This window comes from Erinaceus europaeus, chromosome 1 (assembly GCF_950295315.1).
Source record: "Erinaceus europaeus chromosome 1, mEriEur2.1, whole genome shotgun sequence".
In the NCBI taxonomy this organism is placed as follows: Eukaryota; Metazoa; Chordata; class Mammalia; order Eulipotyphla; family Erinaceidae; genus Erinaceus; species Erinaceus europaeus.
In genome coordinates, this window is record NC_080162.1 from 71,153,046 (window position 1) to 71,169,789 (window position 16,744).

At 43.6% G+C, this 16,744-nt stretch overlaps 1 protein-coding gene across 2 annotated transcripts in view; it reads right to left on the bottom strand.

The window, feature by feature from the left end:
* Nucleotides 1-16,435, bottom strand: part of ATRN (attractin) — a 131,258-nt gene extending 114,823 nt beyond the window's left edge. For both annotated transcript variants that reach the window (XM_060187179.1, XM_060187184.1), the window contains exon 1: nucleotides 15,972-16,435. In XM_060187179.1, coding sequence (XP_060043162.1) covers nucleotides 15,972-16,345 — 374 coding nt within the window. In that variant the 5' untranslated portion in view covers nucleotides 16,346-16,435. The remainder of the gene's footprint in view (nucleotides 1-15,971) is intronic.
* Between the last annotated feature and the right edge of the window lie 309 nt (nucleotides 16,436-16,744).

Here is a 16,744-nt window from a genome sequence, read left to right on the forward strand (position 1 = left end):
TCCCAATACAGTAAACAATGAACATTTTTATTTACATACCAGTTCTTATTATAGTATGCCAGAGATGTTCAATAAACTACCTTCAGGCATAGAAATACAGTCAAATAAAATCCAATGAGCAAAATACATACACATGCAAATAAGTGCATATAAAACTAGTGAAATCTGGGAATCTGGATTGTAATTTATGTTTCACGTGTATGAGGCCCTGGATGCAATCCCTAGCACCAAAAAAAAAAAAAGTGGTGAAACTTGAATAAGGTTAATTGATTCCATCAATGTCAATGTACTATTTGTGTGTTCTTGTTTTTTTGTTTGTTTTTTTCCTTCTTTATGCCACCAGAGTTATTGCTGGAGCTAGGTGTCTACTTAACTGACTACCATTACCAGCAACCTTTTCCTTACTTTTCCTTTTTCTTTCTGATAGAGGACAAATGAGATAAGAGCAGGGTTGAGGACAGAGACAAAACAGGAGAGATAACTGCCAGCACTGCTCCACCACTACCCCCACTCCCTGCAGGTGGGAACTGGAGACTTGAACCAGGAGTTCCATATGTGGTAACATGTGCACTCTACCAGATGAGTCACCGCCTGGCCTCTGGTTGTGCTCTTGTACCAGAGTTATGTAAGATGTTACCACTAAGGGGAATGAATGAGAAGAATGAATGAGAAGTATATATGAGTTCTATGTGAATTTATAATTATCTTAAAAAGCTTTTAAATTATACATGAAGATTTTTAAATGTATTACAAAAGTACTTATTATAAGTAACCAAGATAGTCTGGTACTGTCATAACAATAGACATATAGGTCAATGGAATGTAATTAAGAGTCTAGAAATAAACCCATACATCTAGGCCAACTTCTTCTTCTTCTAGCATTTGCCCTTCTTCCGTAGCCAGTCAACAGCGTCAGGTTGAGCCTGATGTAAAGTTTCGAGACCTCCTTTGAATCTGGAGAGGTGGCAGTCGTTGACTATGTGGGTCATAGTCTGTCCATAGTTGGGGCAACAATACCATGACCATTCAATGGGCAAAGAACAGTTTCTTCAATAAATGGTACTGAAACACCATTTCAGTAGATATCCACATGCAAATGAAACACTTATGCATGTACAAATACTAATTCAGGGTTCAAGAGATAGCTTACTCAGTAGAATGGACTTTGATTTGCTCAAGAAACCAAGTTCATACCCCCGACACACAGCATCAGGGGAAGCTCCATGAATAGAGCTTCTCTCTCTCTCTCTCTCTCAGTAGTAGTAGCAGTAGTAGTAGTAGTAGTAGTAGTAGTAGTAGTAGTAGGATCATGCAACAGTGAGGCTCCAGTGAGTAAAAAAAATAATGGTTCACAGGTACTATTATGAAGATGGCCCAGAAACAGACCTGTCATTTTCCTGAAAATTATAACTTTACTGATATCCCATCTCACACCTGTGAGAAGGGTCTACATTAACAAAACAGGAAATGACAGGTGTTGGCAAGGGTGTGGAGAAAAAGGGACTCTGCTACACTGTTGGTAGGAATGTAAGTGATGCAGCCCCTTTGAAGACTGTATGGAGAATACTTAAATAAAAATGGATTTACCTTATAGTCCAGTGATACCACTCTTAGGCTTTTATCCAAAGGACACACAAACCCTAATCTGAAGGGACATATGCACCCATACATTCTTGGCTGCACTATTCACAATAGCCAAAGAGTGGAAGCAGCCTAAATACCCATCAACAGACAGATGACTGGTTAAAGAAGATATGGGATAGGGCCAGGTGGTGGTGCACCTGGTTCTTCTTCTTCTAGCGTTTGCCCTTCTTCCGTAGCCAGTCAACAGCGTCAGGTTGAGCCTGATGTAAAGTTTCGAGACCTCCTTTGAATCTGGAGAGGTGGCAGTCGTTGACTATGTGGGTCATAGTCTGTCTGTAGCCGCAGGGGCAGTTCGGGTCGTCTCTGGCTCCCCAGCGATGGAACATAGCGGTGCACCGGCCATGGCCTGTTCCATAGCGATTGAGGAGGGCCCAATCATAACATGCTAGGTCAAAGCCGGGTTGACGCTTGCAGGGGTCTGCGATGAGGTGTTTGTTCTTTACCTCAGCTGACTGCCAATTCTGTTTCCAAGAGTCTGGAACAGAGAAGTTCAGTGTACGAGACGTCAAGCGTTGGACAGGGTGGGCGAAGATATCCGCATATATTGGCAGGTCCGGTCGAGCGTAGACGTGGGAAATGAACTTAGATGATGCCGCATCCCGAAGAATATCTGGCGGGGCGATGTTGCTAAGAACTGGCAGCCATGGAACCGGGGTGGAACGGATGGTTCCAGAAATTATCCTCATGGAGGAATATAATTTGGAATCGACCAAGTGGACATGGGGGCTACGGAACCATACTAGGGCACAGTATTCTGCAGTGGAATAGCATAATGCCAGAGATGATGATCGTAGTGTGGAAGCGCTCGCGCCCCATGAGGAGCTGGCCAGTCTTGCAATGATGTTATTCCTCGCGCCCACCTTTGCTGCAGATTTTATGAGATGTTTGTGAAATGACAGAGTGCGATCGAGAGTAACACCAAGATAGACTGGCTGGGATTCATGCCGGATTCTCGTATCACCAAGCTGCACATTAAGCTCACGCGAGGCCGAGGCATGGTGTAGATGGAAAACAGATGATACCGTTTTTGCAGTGCTAGGGATTAGTCGCCATTTTTTACAGTAATCAGATATGCACCTGGTTGAGCATACATATTACAGTGCACAAGGACCCAGGTGCAAGCCCTCAGTCCCCACCTGCAGAGGGAACGCTTCACGAGTGGTGGTGGAGCAGGTCTACAGATGTCTCTCATCCTCTCTATCCCCCTATTCCTCTCGATTTATGTCCAATAAATAAATAAAGATAATAAAACAAATTTAAACAGTTCTTTAAAAAAAAAAAAAAAGAAGTATGGGATATATATTCCATGGAATACAACTCTGCAATCAAAGAAGATGATATTGTGTCCTTGGAGACAAAGTGGACAGAACTGAAGGTGATTATACTTAGTGAAGCAAGTAAAGAGAAGAAAGACAACTGCTGGATGGTTTCTCATATATGGAATCAAGAGAACTGATACACATGAACTTGGGGGAAAAAAACACAGAAGCAAACTGTTTCTAAGACTTATGAACACTATGGTGGTTATCTTTGAAGGTGGAAAGGTAGAGACACAGAGCTTTGGTGGTGGGTATAATATGGTATGGAACTATACATTATAATCTTAAAATACTGCAACTTACTATTAATCACACATTTTTAAAAAATGGGGGGGGGGGGATCTGCCATTTCCAGAAAATAGCAAAATGGTGAGCTCATATCAACTGCTTAAGAATAAGGATGTTGTGGTCCGGGAGATGGTGCAGTGGTAAAGCTTTGTACTCTCAAGCATGAGGTCCCAAGTTTGATCCCCAGCAGCACATGTGCCAGAGTGATGTCTGGTTCTTTCTCTCTCCTCCTACCTTTCTCATAAATAAATAAAATCTTTTTTTAAAAAAAAGAATAAGGATGTTGGGGAGTCGGGTGGTAGTGCAGCGGGTTAAGGGCACATGGTGCAAAGCACAAGGACCGGCCTAAGGATCCCTGTTCGATCCCCCAGCTCCCCACCTGAAGGAGAATCGCTTCACAGGCAGTGAAGCAGAGCTGCAGGTGTCTGTCTTTCTTTCTGTCTTCCCCTCCTCTCTCCATTTCTCTCTGTCCTATGCAACAACAACGACATCAATAACAACAACAATAACCACAACAATAAAACAAGGGCAAAAAACGGGAAAATAAATATTAAAAAAGAATAATAATTTAAAAAGAATAAGGATGTTGGTTCAAGCCTCTGGTCCCCACCTACAGGGGAAAAGCTTCACAAGTGGTAGAGCAGGTCTGCAGGTATCTGTCTCTCCCCCTGCTCTCAATTCCTTTCTGTCTCTAATAATAAATAAATAAAACCATTTTTAAAAAAGAATAAGGATGTTTGAGTTCACCCATAAAACATTTATGAAGAGGAGCATTAAGAAGTATAATTTCAGGGGCCAGGCGGCAGCACACCAAGCTAAGCACACATAGTACCGAACATAAGGACTCACGTAAGGATCTGGGTTCAGCCTCCCAGATCCCCAACTACAGGAGGGTCACTTCACAAGTGGTAAAGCAGGTCTGCAGGTGTCTATCTTTCTCTCCCCCCTTCTATCTTCCCTCCTCTCTCAAGTTCTCTCTGTCAAACAAACATCTATATACAGTATTCATAACAGTCAAAAGGTAGAACCATCCCAGTGTCCATCAACTGACAAATAAATAAGATGTGGTGGATACATAGGAAGAAAATTGTGGAGGAATGAGAGCTAACAACTAATAGTACATAATAGTTTCTTTTAAGCATAATAAACATATCTAGAATTAGACAGCAATAATGATTGCATAACTATATGAACTACACTAAATGTCACTGGATTTTACACCTTAAATGATGGACTGTATAGCATGTGACATTCAGATTAGTGGTCAGAATTCACAATCCAGAACAAATTTAAATGGGGGAATTAGACTGCAAATCTAACTGGACTGGGGAAAAAATAGCATAAAAACTGATAGCAAACTGCAAGGAATTTGGATTATACTTGATAAAATTTTTAAAGTAATATGAGCTTATTATCCGTAATTCTTTTTTACCCCACCATGCAACTTTGTCTCAAGTCTGTTAACTCCATCTTTCCAAGTAGACTTTTTATTCCAGATAGTGAGAGAGGAGACCACAGTAGCATTCCACCACTAATTAAGCCTCCCCTTTGTATGGTGTGCCCATGTGGCAGCCAGGAGCTCAAACCTAGGTCCTTGAACATGGTAAAGTGTGCACTCTATCAGCACCTCCCAGCCCCTCAGTAATTTTATCTAAAGTCTACCAAAAATTATTCTTTGAAAATATATACATATATAATTGTATTCGTTTTTTAAATGACATGTTAGCCACATGTCAATCTGAATGTATGCACAGGGGCCAGGAGACAGGTCACTCAGTAAAGCAGGCACGCTGCTGTGCATGGGGCTCTAGGTTCAAGCCCCAGTACCACATGGGAGTTCCATGATTGGTGAAACTGTGCTGTGGTGTTCTCTTTGTCTTGTCTCTGCCTCTAACCTCTCTCTTTCTCTCCTCTCTGAAAAATAAGTAGTAAATTGGGCCAAGGGGGCCATTTTGCATATGGTGCAAGTCCCTCTGTTTATTCCTTCACACAGCATAAAAATGTAAATAATGAAATAAAATAATGCAAGGAAGCAAACAGGATTTTTAGATTGTTTTGGAGCTGCTTTAAAAGCTAGAAGTTCACTACTATAGAGAGAAAAAATCAGACCCAGATGCACAGAGATATTAAATGTAGCACTGTTTAATTTTGTAATGAGTCAACACTCAGCACAGGACAGTCCTCACTGCAGTGTAACAGTCAGCATTAATGCATTACACACTAGTGGGTGCCTCCCAGCTTATTAATAATGGAGTGAATTCTTAGTAAATAGCACTATTTCATTACTTAATATAATGTATTTTCCAGACCATTCCCAGTTTTTTTTTTGTTTTGTTTTGTTTTGTTTTTGCCTCTAGGGTTATTGCTGGAGCTCGGTGCCTGCAGTGCAAATATACTGCTCCTGGAGGCCATTTTTTCCCATTTTTTCCCAAAAGTTGCCCTTGTTGTTATTGTTGCCACTGATGTTATTGTTGTTGGATAGGACAGAGAGAAATGGAGAGAGGAGGGGAGACAGGCGGGGAGAGAAAGATAAGACACCTGCAGACTTGCTTCACTGCCTGTGAAGCGAACCCCCTGCAGGTGGGGAGCCGGGGGTGGGGGGGGAGCTCGAACCAGGATTTTTACTGGTCCTTGCCCTTCGTGCCAACCCGACCCTCCCAATTTTATCATCAATACTTAAACTGAGTACTCACCAAAAGACTGGTTCCAGGAATATGCAGGGATGTCACCGTTCACCTAGCCAGCACTGTGTCTGCTTTTTCCTTTCCCTTTTTTCTTGCTCCCCTTTTTTTAGTTCATGCCATCTCAAGAAGTAAGGCTCCTCTACCACCTAGCCCCAGAGCAGGGACTGAACACTCCCATGACCCACACTATAGTGACTGCTTCAGTAAAGCACAGGGGCCAGTAAGACACACCACTCTATGACAAGTTAAGAAAGACACACAGGGAGAGTGCCCAGGGAGGTTAAAGCAATGGAAGCAGAGATTGAAATAATGAACTTAGAAGCCAGGGATAGCTGGCAATTCTAAAGACTAAGAGAAAGGCCTAGTGAGCACGGCCCTGACAACAGCTTTTTGTTTTTCCCAGATTACTTTAATAAGTTACTCATTTTGTGGCATTTTGCTACAACAGCCACAAGGATCTAATATGTTGTGTATAGTAATGCATGGGTTCTTTGCCTTTGCACATGCTCGGTGCTCCTATCTGGAATGTCCTTCACTTTCCCAGAGTCTATTCAAACTAAATCTCTCATATCTGCCCACTGTTCTCTTCCCTGTGATGCCTTCCACCAGAGAGCTCCATGAGTCATTCTCAGGGCCTGAAAAATGGTTCACCTGGACAGTGTGCAGCTTTGTCAGCCCTTACCGCACTGAAGGAAGCTTCAGTGCTGTTATCTCTCTTCAGTGCTGTTATCTCTCTATCTCTCTCTCTCTCTGTCTCTCTACTCTGCCTCTCCAGGTCTCTATCAAGAGTGAGATGAGTAATTTTTTCCACCATACTGCATATCACCTGTAGTTTTTTTATTATTATTAAACTCTAATTGCCTCTGCACATAGCTGTCTTCCCTTCAGAATTATGAGCTCTCCCTGGGGGAAGCAAGGGCCTAATTCTGAGCCATCTTTCTATATTCAAGGCAGGGCACAGTATCTAACACATAGCACTCATTCAAGAGCTATTATGAATTGAGTGGGTTGATGACTCATCTCAAAAGAAGATAACGGGTATGATCTGCAAGAATTGACTATTGTGGGCTAGAGAACTGAAGATGGGCCTGGGGGCCATTTAGATAAATACCAACTCTCCATAAATCCCAAGAAAAGTGAAGGACAAGGAGGCCAGAAGAAGGAAGAGTGCTAAATTTAGAAATATACAGAAAAACTATCAAGTTGAAAGATGTGGTTAAAAAAAAAGGGGCAGGGGGATGTATGAAGCAGTTGGAGCATTCTGCCAAGGGTCATTTTATAAGCAATGAGAGGATGGGAACAAAATATGTTTTAAGCAAGAAAGGGATTTCATATGACACAGTATAAAATGAACTCTGGAAGAGAGAAACCAGTCAGAGTACAACAGAAGTAAGTCAACAATGAGGTGACGAGCCAGATGTACTTAACTACTAAGGCAGGAAAAATGGAAAGTGGCAAATTTATAAGACTTTAGAGAAGAAACACTAGGTAGACAGACAGTCAAGGACAACTACTAAGTTTTGACCTTTGCTTATCTGAAGTAAGACTTGCAACTGATATAGGAAAATACATATAAAGAGGGGCCTGGTGGTAGCACACCTGGTTGAACACACGTTACAACGCACACGGACCTGGATTCAAGCCCCCAGACTCCACCTGCAGGGGGAAAGCTTCATGAGCAGTGAAGCAGTGATACAGGTGTCTCTCTTTCTCTCCCCCTCTCTATACCCCCATTCCTCTCAATTTCTAACAGTCTCTATCAAATAAATAAATAATTTGTTAAAATACATATGAAGAGAAAAAGATTATTTTTCTTTTTTTAAGATTTTATTTATTTATTAATGAGAAAGATAGGAGGAGAAAGAACCAGACATCACTCTGGTACATGTGCTGGCAGGGATTGAACTCAAGACCTCATGCTTAGGAGTCCAGTGCTATATCCACTATGCCACCTCCCAGACCACAAAGATTATTTTTCTTCAATAAAGAACAAGTAGTTTGGTCTTAAACATGACTCAATATAAAGTGGATAGTAAGGGCAGGAGAGATAACATAATGGTTAGGCAAAGAGACTCTCATGCCTGTGGCTCCAAAGTCCCAGGTTCAATCTCCTGCACCACTATAAACCAGAACTGACAAGTATACAGTAAAAAAAAGTTCAATAAAATTGAACTTGATGAGAAGAAATGAAATTCAGGAGAAATATGAGAACATAAGACAGATCTGGCAGCCTTTTGGATAAAGATAGATTGTTGTTTTTTGAGAGATCAGAAAACTGTTCTGCTATGTATATAATGCTCTATTTGCTTTTGCTTTTTGTCTTTCTAGGTTTTGTGTTGTAAGGGGAACTGAACTAAAAACCAAACACATGCAAGGCAAGCACTCTACCAGTAAGTCACTTCTCTGGCCTAGTAATGTTTTACTTTGTAATTTGTTCTTTGGGGTTTTTGTTTGTTTTTGTCACCAGGGTTATCACTGGAACTTGGGTCCCTGTACAATGAACTCACTTCTCCAAGTAGCCATTTTTCTCCCCCCCCCCTTCATTTCTATTATACAAGATAGAGAAAAAATGTAAGAGGAGGAGGCGATATAGAGTAAGAGCATTCCCATTAACCTGAATCCCTAGACTTGTGTTCGTAATTCAGTTTTAGGCTCTTTGGTTTTCCACAGTCAAATGTAAGCTCCATGAAAGTAGGATTTTTTATATTTTGCTCACTATTATAGTTCCAGAACTTAGACTAGAACGTGAGACATAGTACACAATACATATTTATTGAGTGAAATTTTGCAGTGTACTTTTATGACATAAGAAAATCAGGGAGGTTGGGAGATAACATATGGGGTAGAACATTATGTCTTGCTATGCTCGAGACTCTGGGGGTTGAACCCTGGCACTACATGGGAAGTCCACAGATTGTGGACTGGTACTATGGTACATTTTCTTTCTCTCTTTTCTTTCTTTCTTTCTTTTCTTTCTCTCTCTCTCTCTCTCTCCATCCCTTTTTCTCTCTTTAAAAAAAAAGTGAAAGATTAATTATGGGAGGCTCAGAGTGTCATGTTTGTGTAAGACCTTGAATTCATTCCCAGTGCATTCACCCTAAAACAGAAAAAAAAATTTCCAGAATTTTTATTTCACTAGTTATAAAAGTATTTATCTTCTCAGATCAGCAGCCAGACAAGTACAGGTTAATACAGGATAATTTTTTTTTTCACGGCACTGGGGTGTCACATATGTACAATCTCACCACTCATGGGCCAGTTTTTTTTCATTCTTTTTATTTCAGAGAGAGAAGGTGACACGCCACAGCACTGGAATGCCCCCCCCCATGTGGTGCTGGGGCTTAACCCCAGATTGTGCATATGCCAAGGCATGTGCCCTACTAGTGAGCTGCCTTTTGTCCCTGGGATGTTGTTTTGTTTTGTGTTTTGTTTTTTGAATTTTAGGTTTCCTGTCTAACAAAACTATTTTCACTATTTTCATGTGCTTCCCTAAGTGTTTGTGGGAGTTGGGTCAATTCTTCTAGAGAATACTCATAAATGGACGGTAGCTTCTAAATAAATGAAAGGCCAAATGACAGAATGAGTAGTTTGGGAATTAGACAAGTCCCAATTTCTCACAAGTTGTGTGACCTAGGGTAAATTATTCATACCTCTAAGATTCAACTTACCCATCATAAAATGGGAATATCTTCACTGTTTGGATTAAATAGGCAACTGTTAAAAGACACTGAATACTGCATCTAGACAAAAATGGAGAAATGCTAAAAAAAACCATATATATACACACATATATGTATTAGCTGCCTCTATGATAGCTGTTATTACTACTGGGCTGTTAGAGAAGTCATGACACAGTTTTGCAGAGGAAAATATGTCATAATTTTTCTGACAACCCAATATTATTTTAATATTTATTCCCTTTTGTTACCCTTGTTTTTTATTGTTGTAGTTATTATTATTGTTGGTTGTCACTGTTGGTGGATAGGACAGAGAGAAATGGAGAGAGGAGGGGAAAACAGAGGGGGAGAGAAAGATACACACCTGCAGACCTGCTTCACCGCCTGTGAAGGGACTCTCCTTCAGGTGGGGAGCCGGGGGCTTGAACCAGGATCGCTAAACTGGCCCTTGCGCTTTGTGCCACGTGTGCTTAACCTGCTGTGCTACCACCCGACTCCCATAATCCAATATGATTACAAGCGCTGGGCACCAAACAGATGCTCAAGAAATGCTTTTTTTTTTTTTTTCCTTTTCCTTCTGAGCCTGGGCAATTTCACTAATGCCTAGGTTGACTTACTCACTGAAATACAGAAAGCATCTCCCAAGAGGTGTCAGGGCTGGAGCCTGGGTAGTACACATGGCAAAGCATATGTCCTACCTAGTAAGTTATCTCTTTAGCTCCATCTTTTCTTTTTGTACAGACAAATTAATATCATGGGCTCCAGTTTATTAGATTATTCTGACCTCCCAAAAGTCTTATGTAGCTGGTACTTCATAGTATTAAATATACATATTAATTTTGTAAGTGGACTTAATATGTTTTGTTTTGTTCTTTTGCCTCTGGGGTTTTGGCTGGGGCTTGGTACCAGCACTACGAATACACCATTGCTGGGGGCCATTTTTTTCCATTTTACTGGACAGGACAGAGAGAGAAACTGGAAAGGAAGGGATAGATAGAGAGGGTGAGAGAAAGATGGACACCTGCAGACCTGCTTCACCACTTGTAAAGCATCCCCCCTGTAGGTGGGGAATGTGGGCTCAAATTCAAATTCTTGTGCCTAGTACTATGTGCACTTAACCAGGTGAACCACCGCCCAGCCCCCAATGAACTTAATATCTTCAATCTATAACTTGAAGGGGTATATTTATTCTCCAATGGAAGGGAAAAATTATTTTTGCCATCAGGGTTATTGCTGGGGCTCCCTACACCTGCACAATTCCTCTGTTCCTGGCAAAAAAAAATATTAAAGGTAGAAGGTGAAAGAGGTAGAGAAGTAAAGACACAAACAGTACTGCTCCATTACTGGTAAAGCTAAACTTTTGCATGATGTTCCCATGTGGTGGCCAGGAGCTCAAATCCAGGTCAGTCCTCACCCGTGTCAAGGTGCACTCCACTAGGTGAGCTATCTCCAGCCCCCCCACCAAGAAAAAATTTAATGGCACTATCATTAGTAGAAAAAATGACCACTAAATTATGAAGATCCACATAAAAATGAGTGGAAATGGTACTACTTTAGAAATCATTTATCGAAGGTTCTACACATATGGCTATCAAACTAACATCATTAACTTTATCCTCTGTCATTAATCAGTTTTGGAATCATCTTTCATTTGGGAAACAGCTAAGAATTTTCCTATTATCATACCATAACCCAAATCTTAAGCAACATCCCCAGAGTTGTCCTGATTGTTAAATACCACAATGTATGCAAAAACGCTTGACAAGGTTTCCTGTCATACAGAATGCATCCAGTGATAACTTTAATAAAATCTAATCCACTTATCAGCCTATATTCCTATGAATTAATAAGACCTTCTAATAAATTATAATACAGATGAGATGCTGGTCTACACCACGAAAGTATTCATTTTAATGTCTCACAGCTTAATGGCAAAGAGGTTTATAAGTTCTATCAAGATACATACCACTATCATCAAAGCCAACATTAAGTCTTCCTCTAAAAATCCTTCAACTTAAAAATTAGGGCCTGCCTGGGGATACGGATCAACCTGTCAATGCCCATGTCTAGTAGAGAAGTAATTACAGAAGCCAGACCTCCCACCTTCTGTATCCCATGGAAATCTTTGGTCCATACTCCCAGAGGGATGAAGGATAGGGAACCTTCCAATGGAAGGGAGGGGATATGGAACTCTGGTAGTGGGAAATGTATGGAATTGTACCCCTCTTATACCACAATCTTGTCAATCATTATTAGATCACTAATAAAAAATTATTTTAAAAAATTAGGGCCTGCAAAATAGCTCACTGGGATAGTGTGCTGCTTTGCCCTATGCACAACCCAGATTTCAACCTGCCTTCCTCCTCCATACACACCCCTACAATGAAGGAAGCTTCAGAGCTGTAGTCTGTCTCCCCCCTCCTTCCCTCTCTCCCTCCCTATCTCTGTCTCTATCTAAAAAAGAAAAAAAAAAAGATCAATAAAAAAGGATTTTTAAGTAGTGTATTGCACCAAAGTAAAAAAGACTCTGGAGTGAGGGGAGAGGGTTCAGGTCCTGGAACATGATGGCAGAGGAGGACCTGGGGAGTGGGGTTAGATTGTTATGTGGAAAACTAAGAAATGTTACACATATACAAACTCCTGTATTTTACTATTAACTATAAACCACTAATCTTGCCAATAAAGAAAAAAAAATTGAAATACCAGAGACATTAAGTTCCTCTAATTTATTTTTATAAAACCAACTGCCAGAAGCTCGAAATTTGATGAGATTTAGAGGAGGACAGTAGTAACTATTTGGCCAGGAAAGAACACTTACACCAAATCAAACTGGGTCAAATGGAGCTTTCACAGTAACGAGGGAAGCCCCTCACTCCTGCATGATACCGTCTGAGAACTGCTGTCAGGACTACCTGTTCCCCATAACAAATGATTCTTCTCCGACCTCCAGACTGTCCATGTAGGGACTCACACCCGCTCTCTCTCCTTGGCAATCTCACTCATATGTAGATGACTCCACAGCTCACACCTGTCCTACCAGGTGGCTACCCCGAGAGCATCACCATGCCCTGTGTATAATATTCAACTAATCTCAGCCATTCCTCCTGTGTCTGTTAATGATATCAGAATCTACTCAAATGCCCAAGGCAGGATCTAGTTTTCTTTCACACAACCTTCTCTTCCCGAGAGCAAATCAGCTTCAAAGAACGACCTGCCTATTACCTCCACAGTTCTCCTAGCCCCTGCCCTGCCTCCATTCTCAGAGCCTGTCTCAAGTACCCTTGTGGCCATCCTGACCCGTGCTAGCAGTCCCACCTAGAGGTCCATCAACTCTCATGCTTAAAGTCCAGCTACTCTGAACATAAGATCAATCTTACCAGGCATGTCCCCTTCCACCTGGTGGGTCCCCATTAGCTACATACTATCTAAAGTTTTCAGAACTTAAAAGGACTCTGGCCCATCATCTGGCCCAACCATCCACCCATGTGATCCGGGAACCTCCTCAAATTCAGAACCTCATCTGTGGGGTCATTCCTGCTTTGGCTCTAATCTAAAAGCCAACAGCATCATGAAAATGAGAGTAAACGTGCCATCCCACTGCTCACGAGACTAAAGGTCAAAATTCTCAAACTTACTAATAGGATACCACATACCACAGCCCTCACCTATCTCACCACTCTTGGCTCTGCTCTTTCTGCTCTATCTAACCTCCTATCCAGCCTGGCATGATTCCTTTATCCCCAAGCCTCTGTATATGCTGGCTTCTCAGCACCTCACTTAGGTAGTGCCATCTCACCCCTCAGATCTCAACTCAAAATCACTTATTCATCGCCAGAAAGATAGTGAAGAGGTAGTAAATCTGACTTAAATACCTGAGGACCCAGAGGTCAAAGGTTCCACCCCAGCACCATATGACAGAGCTGTCCTCTCACTCTGTCCCATTCATGAAAATTAATATTTTAAAGTCACCTATTCAATCACTAAGCTTTAACTTACCATTCCAAACTAAGTCTTATTTGCCTCCACAGCAAAAATGATAATAAACTTATTGATATTTCTTTCTCCTCCTCCTTTTTTAAAATTTTTTTTAATATTTATTTTATTTATTTATTCCCTTTTGTTGCCCTTGTTGTTTTATTGTTGTAGTTATTATTGTTGTAGTTGTTGTTGGATAGGACAGAGAGAAATGGAGAGAGGAGGGGAAGACAGAGAGGAGGAGAGAAAGATAGACACCTGCAGACCTGCTTCACCGCCTGTGAAGCGACTCCCCTGCAGGTGGGGAGCCAGGGTTCGAACCGGGATCCTTATGCCGGTCCTTGTGCTTTGCACCACCTGCGCTTTCTCCTCCTCCTTTTAAAGCAACACTGAGGGATAAACCCAGGGACTCACACTTGGGTGATAGCGTTAAGTAGCCACCTCGTCAATTTTTCTGCTGGGGGGGGATAGAAATCACAGCACTTCTCCACCATCCATAGAGGTCTCCATGTGGCATACGGCTCAAACCCAGGGTCTCAAGCTCAGTAAGGCATGTGTCCTACCCAGTAAGCTGTCTCTAGGTGCCAACAATTGATTTCTTATTCCCCAACTAGAATGTAAGGGTTACAAAAGCAGGGCTGTGCCTGATGTGTCTGTTTTGCTTACCACTGCATCTTACAATCTGACAGAAGCCCTCAAAAAATATGCAGATTAGTGTAGCTCATAAATCATCCTAATACCCTAACTTACAGGGCCTGCCCCATTACAAATGGCTCATGAAATCACTTGATTTCTCCACCCTAACAATAAAGAGGTCATCTCAAGTGTTTTCTGAGTTCCCTTGAAGATCTGACCTTACCATGAGACCATACAATTCTATCAATCCAAGCTTCTCTCTTACAACTCTCTTCTATATACTCTGATACCAGCAAGATTTAACTTTCTAGTCTGCACAATTTTGTCTGCACCCTTTTTTCTATTTGGATATCCCCACCCCCAGCTCCACATTTCCAGATCCTACTTAGCTTCAAATGTTCAAATCCTCAAATCCAATGTGATCCCTGCATCCCTCTGTCTGGCTGCAACCTCTCCACCCCTGAATTCCCACAGGTTCTCTTCTGCCTCATTCAGGTCTCAGATCAAACATCCCTTCAAACGAGAAGCTTCTCCTAAAGTTACTCACTGGTTTATAAGTCTCTATTAGAACAGCCTGTTGTGGTTTATTTTCTTGAAAACATCTAACCAATATCTAAAATAACCTTATTTCTTTCACTTATTTAATTGAAACATCTATCTGTCTTCCTCACTCCCACAATAAAGTAAGACCCTGTCTATGGCCATAACACCCTGAACACACCTGATCTTGTCTGATCTCAGAAGAAAGTAAGACCCAAGAGCAGGGACCCTGTAGGACTTATTCTTCGTATGTCTCAACTCCCTTATATCGGACATATTAACTGCTCAGTAAGTGCCTGCCACAGGCATGCATGATTTTGTAGCCCTTAGGATCCGGGCTATTTGTGAACATATCTCCTTTTGCTTGCTATATTCCAAACTCCTTGTAGACCAGACCAAAGTCTAGCTAATCCCTTTGCCTGTATTATCCAGAAATCCTTGCACAACTGAAGCAAATAAAAGATTACTAAATAGTCAATCAATTAATGATCTTTCCAAGTAGTACTACTGTGAACCAGGCCAATTAAGAAATCCATATTCTCCACAAATCAGGATAGAAAGGATCCTTGTTCCATGCTATCTCTACAGCAGCCCCTGTTCCAATCGGCCGCCTCGGATCCTTGTTCCATGCTATCTCTACAGCAGCCCCTGTTCCAATCGGCCGCCTCTATGGAACTTCAAAAGCCAAGTCTCCTCTATTTCTTCAGCTAATAACCACTGGTTCTTCCAGTATCTCACAGTCCTACCTTTCCCTGCCAACAAGCACTTTCAGAGCACCTGACATCTCCAATCCGAGGACTCAATAGTCCCTCGGGAACAAGGGGGGATGTTAAAACGAAGTGGTTAATATCAGACTAGTGGGTGGCTCCCCTTTTCTTTTATAAGAAATACGCCCAGATTCAGAGGGACTCTTTGGGACCCTATGCTTTCTTCCCACACAGCCCGCCACACCCAGTTAGCTTCGGGGTGTCCCCACCTCTGCCTCCCACCTTTTTCGTCTTCCAGTGCAGACAAACCTCAGACCAGAGGCTACCACCTCCCAGGAGCCAGATGATCCTCCAACACTGTGCGGCGGGCCCCTGCACCCCCCCCCCACACACACACACACTCGCAGCCCAGCATCAGCCTCGAGGGCCTGCAGCCGTCTCGAGCGCCCCTCGGCCTCTGCCGCCCCCTGGGCCCGACCCTCCAACTCGGCGCCCACTCACCTGAACCGGCCCCCGCAGTGCTGGCACTGCTCGCCCACCCAGCCGATGGGGCAGACGCACTGGCCGGTGACAGGGTTGCAGCGGCCGCCGTTGACACAGGGCCGGTCACATTCCTTGGCCTCGGCTGCGGCTGAGCCCGACAGCACCGCCGCGGCCTCGACCGCCCAAGGCAGCAGCAGCACAGGCAGCGCAGGGAACAGCAGCCGCCGCAGGAGGCGCAGCCCGGCCCCCGACCCCGGCCTCTGAGCCCCCAGTGCGTCCCAGCCCCGGCGCCGCCCGCCGTTCCGGCCCGCGGGGGCTGTCGCCGCCGCCGTCCTCCTGCTCCTCAGCCTCGTCTCAGTGGCCGCCGCCGCCGCCGCCGCCGCCGCCACCATCTTCCAGGGGCTGAGACGGCGCCCCGAGAACACATACACACACGCACACCGCACGGCCGGCTCTGCTTCGCCTGGCCGTGCGGGGCGGGGCTGTGCGGACGGTGGCCCGGGCGGCCAATCTCGGGGGCGGAGCCTGAGCCGTGCGGTGGGCGGGCCCGGCGCGTGCGTGCGTGGGCGGGGCGCGGCGTGCGGCCTGCGCTCCCCGGGCACGCGCGGACTGGCAGGCGCAGCGCTGACAGCTTGGCTGTCCTGTGTGCAGATCCCCAGTGTGCGTGCAGCTTGGCGAACGCCGTGGCGGTGCAGTTCGCAGAGCTCTGCATCTATGGGGTGGCACCGCGCAGGCAACGGCGAGGAGGCTGACCGTGCAGAGCCTCTTCCCTTGCCAGTGGCTAAGGCGCC